The following is a 5,392-nucleotide window of genomic DNA, read 5'->3' on the forward strand; positions in this document are numbered from 1 at the left end:
TTCGTACAACTTCGCCCCGCACGGCGCCTCGCTCAGAGCCTTCTCCACCTCCCATTCGGCAGCCCTTCTGCTGCCGTCGCTCACGTAGCCTTTCTGCTGGCTCCCGCTGCAGCTCCGCTGCTGGCTTTTCTCTCAGCCTCTCCGCCCCGATCTACAGCCCCTCGGCTGCTCTCTCTGCAGCCCCACCGCTGCTCTCCGTCTCCCCCGTGCCCGGACACCGCTGGCCAACGGTGCCGAGTCCTGTCCTGTGGCGATCACGCCACTTTCCACCTCCTGCCCTGCGTGGCCTCCTCCCATCTTTATTCTTACACTCTCCCCCCGTCTCTTCCGGTTCCCGCCCTTAAGAGCTCTCCCTTCTCCCCACGTGACCCAACTCCTCCCCCCTGTTACGTCATATCTGCGAGGCCGTTTACGCCCGCATTACACTTGTGTGGCTTCTCTTCGTCGTGAGTGGCCATATGATGCTTGAGGTACGACGGGAGTAAGAAACTCTTCCCGCACACGCAGCACCGGTGTAGCCTCTCACCCCCCATGTGCGTCATCACGTGGCTCTTCAGTTCCGATGGGCGGACGAAACCCTTCCAGCACACGGAGCACCTGTGGAGCCACTCCCCAGTGTGACTCCTCACGTGGCCCTTGAGTTGCGTCGACTTTCTGAACTCCTTTCCACACGTCGGGCACCGGTGCGGCCTCTCGCCCGTGTGGATCATCATGTGGCCCTTGAGTGTCGACGGGCGGGCGAACCCCTTCCCACACACCGGGCACCGGTGCGCCTTCTCTCCGGCGTGCGTGGCGGCGTGGTTTTGAAGGGTGGACTGGCGGCCGAAGCCCTTGCCGCACACGTGGGGCCTCTCGCCCGTGTGGATCATCGCGTGGGCCTTCAGCGAGAAAAGGCGGCCGAACCCCTTCCCGCACACAGAGCACTTATGCGGCTTCTCTGCCATGTGGCTCATCGCGTGGTTCTTAAGATCCGACGGACGAACGAAGCTCTTGCCGCACACGGAGCAGCCATGCTCTCTCTCTTCGATGTGAGTTGTTGTCGTGGTTGTCCTGGCAGTTTTTGCATGGGAGGGCGTTTTCAGGCCACCGTTCACGACCCTTCCTGTGACACGAACATTCTGGCGTTAACACATTTTTTTTCCCGATTGGCGTCACATCATGAGACAAATAATCAATTTGGATGCCCTCGCAGAGCACTGCACCACTTTAAATGTTCGAGAAAGGCCCACAAAAGCAACTTCCCTCGCACCACCGTACGTAGACAACCGACCACGGTAATCGGAGGTGCGGGTGGAAGGTCAACAAACTCGACACAACAGAGAGTTCTCAAAAAATAAGTTTTCAATCTAGATGATTTAAAAGTGCATAGCTCCAGTGGCTTCCTAATATCTTATAACCCCCTTTTAGCGCCGATTTGGTTAGCGCTCACCTCTCCAGGAATGCATCTTGAGCACTAAGCATGGTCTGCCTCTATTAGGCCTATCTAAAGGGCATCGCTGGGTATAATAATCCCTAGGTTATCAGTGACATCGGTGAACGGTTTTTGCGGTTAACGTTTTACCTCCCATAGGACGCCCATGGTTTCGACTTCATGTTACTAATGTTGACTGACGATACGTTTACGCTATGCACGTGGTGGCGCCAATTTTGGCCAATCCGAGTACTCGTAAGTGGGGGCTGAGCCGTGCCCTCAGACAAACAGCGACACTCCTTTATGAGAGGTTTAGACCTCGACTTGGCTTTGTTTAACATTGTACGTTTTCTGTTTTGTCAGTGGAAACAGCCCTCTTGCAGACTATTATTTTTCAACTCATAAGTGAATTCGATCCATCGTTATTTCTGTTAACAGTATTTTTTGTGAATGGACTAAAAACGTTAACCGAGGGACTTCTGCACTGAGCTGTAAAAGGGTTAACAGGCCTCACTCATAATGACCCATACACATGGAGCTCCCCTCTACACTATCGGTGGTTAGATCCTCCAAAACCACCTCGATCTCCACCACGTCGACAGTTTGGAGAGGCCTCTGTACCAGACCTTACCCCTCGTACTGACCAAGACCCCACAGAGTTCCATCCCTCCCTTACCATCACCATCATCGTCGCCCACCTCCACTTCAATCTCCGCCACCCTTGATGATGCAGTACAGTCCCCCCGTGAGAATCGTGGCTCCCCAGATGCCACAGATGAACAATCGCCAATCAGCGGACCTTTAAGGTCAACCTCCACAATGTGCAGGTCCCTTCGACCGACCTGTCGCGTCTCTAGTTTGAGCTGAAGTTCTCGGCCATCGGCACTCGGTTTCTCTTCTTTGATTGCCAGGTTACTCCCATCAGCCTGAACTTCCTCCTCTTTAATGCGAATGTCCATTCCTTCAGCTGAGAGATGGAATATGACGGGTGAACAGTGAACAGATTTATAAGCACAAACGCATGCTACACATAAAAAAAAATCTTGCACGTAAAACAATAATTTTCACTAACCTGCTTCCGTTCCTCCCTTAAAACAATCCCCATCTCTTCTCTCTAGCGGTCTAGCCCATCCTGCTACTCCCTGCCCTCGACCCCCAGCTACGACCACACCCCAACCCCAATCACTACCCCTATCACTAACCCAACGTATATCACTACCCCAGGGGTCTGCAACCTTTAAGACATAAAGAGCCACTTGGACCCGTTTCCGAAGGAAAAAATAAACTGGGAGCCGCAAAACCATTGCGACATTTTAAACAAATATAACACTGCATATATTGTTTCTTACCTTAATGCTATATACAGGATCGTGCAGTCAGCTGTCACTCTGAAGAAAAAAATGACTTTTTCACTTAACAATGTAAAATATATTTTTGCAAATTAATAGCTAATTAAAATATTTAATTTACCTGGTTAATGGGATTTTTGCTCCTGAACCTCAGTGCACAGTGTCTGCACATCAGGGCTGTAAGACGTCACCTTCATTTTCACACAGGCTTGCAAGCTGTCATCTGTGAGGTGTGATCGATGTTTGTCTTTAATATAGTTCATGTTGGAGAAGACCTGCTCACATACATATGTTGAGCCGAAGATCGACAGGACTCCAAATGCATACTTTTTCATGTTTATATAAGTGTTGGGGATGGCAATCCATGTTTCGAATACAAGTTTGTCCTGTTTGGGAAGGTTTTCAATATCACTCCATTTATGATTCTGAGCCAGAATGGCCTTCTGATGGGCAACATCCTCAAGAGTAGCGGTCAAGCATTTGAACTTGGACACCCATATATCTTTGTCGGCTATATCGGCCAGTTCCATCTCAAGATCAGGTTGACTTACATCTGCAAATGCAGTCATATTCAATAGGGATGGATCGATCGCCAGGGGAGTGACAGGGAAGGATGTGGTTTTTTCCTCTCTGAACTCACAGAATCGTTTCCCAAACGAACGTTGCATTGCGGTGATTGCAGACTTGAAATATTCCAAATTTATCGTATCATGACTTTGTTTGAACTCTCTCAAAGAGGGAAAGTGAGGCAGTGTACCTCTCTGTAAATCTTTGACAAACACTGTCAACTTGCGCTCGAATGCCAAAACCTCCTCCAGCATCTTCTTGGTTCTTTCGGTAAAGTCACGTAGAAGGGAAGCAACAAAATAATAAAAATAAAACATAACAAAACAATTCTCACGACGTTTCGGCCACAACGCAAGCAGCCGTCCTCAGGTGAAAACCAGGTCCGTCGAGGCGACAGAGTCTGAATGAAACAGCACACGAGCTTGGAGCATATATATAAGCTGGGCGCATTGACAAAGGAATTTGCATATCAAAAGGAATTTAGCATATTTATGGGAAATGCAGGAATGTGATTAGTACTGCATATGCATGTGCATTATGCAGGATTAACATCATCAAAGGGAGCTGCAGTTACTGCTGCTGCTGCAGCTCCCTTTGATGCTGTTAATCCTGCATAATGCACATGCATATGCAGTACTAATCACATTCCTGCATTTCCCATAAATATGCTAAATTCCTTTTGATATGCAAATTCCTTTGTCAATGCGCCCAGCTTATATATATGCTCCAAGCTCGTGTGCTGTTTCATTCAGACTCTGTCGCCTCGACGGACCTGGTTTTCACCTGAGGACGGCTGCTTGCGTTGTGGCCGAAACGTCGTGAGAATTGTTTTGTTATGTTTTATTTTTATTATTTTGTTGCTTCCCTTCTACGTGACTTTACCGAAAGAACCAAGAAGATGAATCCCTGCAGTCACGAAAGCTTTAAATCGAAACTCCTCCAGCATGTGTAGGGCTGTGCCTCCTTTCCCCTGAAGGGTTGTATTTAGCGTGTTTAGATGTGCTGTCATGCCACTCTGGCTGTTTCAGCTCAGCAAAGGTGAGCTCTTTGCTGCCCAGGAAGGTTTTTACTTCTTCCAAACATGTGACAAAGCGTTTTAGCACCTCGCCTCTTGACAGTCACCGGACCTTGTTGTGGAGCAGGAGGTCAGAATATATGCTTTCCACCTCATCCAATAGCAAACGGAACTGGCGGTGGTTTAAACCCTTTGCCATTATCTTATTAACAATCTGAATGACCACATCCATCACTTTTGTGCATTCCAGGGGAAATGTTTGAGCACACAATGCCTCTTGGTGCAGGATGCAATGAAATTACAGCAGCGTTCTACCCAGCGCCTTCTGCAGTAGAGCCACAAAGCCCTTCTGTGCTCCTCTTATGCTCGGTGCCCCATCAGTAGCCACTGAGACCAGGTGGTTGGTGTTTATTTTTTTAGCACTTAAAAAGTCCAGGACAGCCTTACAGATATCCTCACCCCTTGTTTGGTCTTTTAGTGGTATCAGCTCAATCAGTTCTTCCTGTGGCCCAAAAGAGTTCACATATCGGCAGAACAGCGCTATTTGTTCAATATCACCTTTATCTTTGGACTCATCACAGGCGATGGAGTACGCCACAGCTGAATTAATGTCTTGAATTTGCTGTTTGCTAATGTTTTCTGCCATTTTTAGGGTTCTGTCTTTGACAGTCTTCGCAGAGAGAGGCATGTCTTTGATTTTCTGCACAATTTCATTCTTGTTTTTGAAGTCCATGTATAGATGTTCCGAAATATTAATGAATGCTTCTTTTATATACGCTCCATCTGTGAAGGGCTTCCCGTGCTTGACTATTTCCTGAGCGGCCACAAAACTAGCAGTCTCGTCAGTAGAGAATGCAAATGATTCTGTCCATGTATCATTAAACACTCTGTTTTCTTCAGAAATTTTTCTCTTCTTGCCTTTATCCATGGCTGGCCTACCGGGGGGTCGAAAACAGCGACGTAATTAGAAATCACAGGGCCCCATAGCAAAATTTGCTATGCCCACCCCCCTCAAGCTCCAGCCACCCCCCTCCCCTTTCCCTGCAACCT

General features: G+C 48.3%; 1 protein-coding gene across 1 annotated transcript; it reads right to left on the reverse strand.

Annotated features, from left to right (window-relative positions):
• Positions 1 to 386: 386 nt before the first annotated feature.
• On the reverse strand, positions 387 to 3,362 carry LOC133360709 (zinc finger protein 239-like). The gene is made up of 3 exons (XM_061579494.1): positions 2,882 to 3,362; positions 2,088 to 2,378; positions 387 to 1,102 (listed from the first exon to the last, which is right to left on the reverse strand). The coding sequence occupies exons 2-3, from the start codon at positions 2,368 to 2,370 to the stop codon at positions 387 to 389; spliced, it is 999 nt and encodes a 332-aa protein (XP_061435478.1). The 5' UTR covers positions 2,371 to 2,378; positions 2,882 to 3,362.
• Positions 3,363 to 5,392: the final 2,030 nt, after the last annotated feature.

This window comes from Lethenteron reissneri, chromosome 69, assembly GCF_015708825.2.
Source record: "Lethenteron reissneri isolate LAM-NWPU_2019-01 chromosome 69, ASM1570882v1, whole genome shotgun sequence".
Taxonomy (NCBI): Eukaryota; Metazoa; Chordata; class Hyperoartia; order Petromyzontiformes; family Petromyzontidae; genus Lethenteron; species Lethenteron reissneri.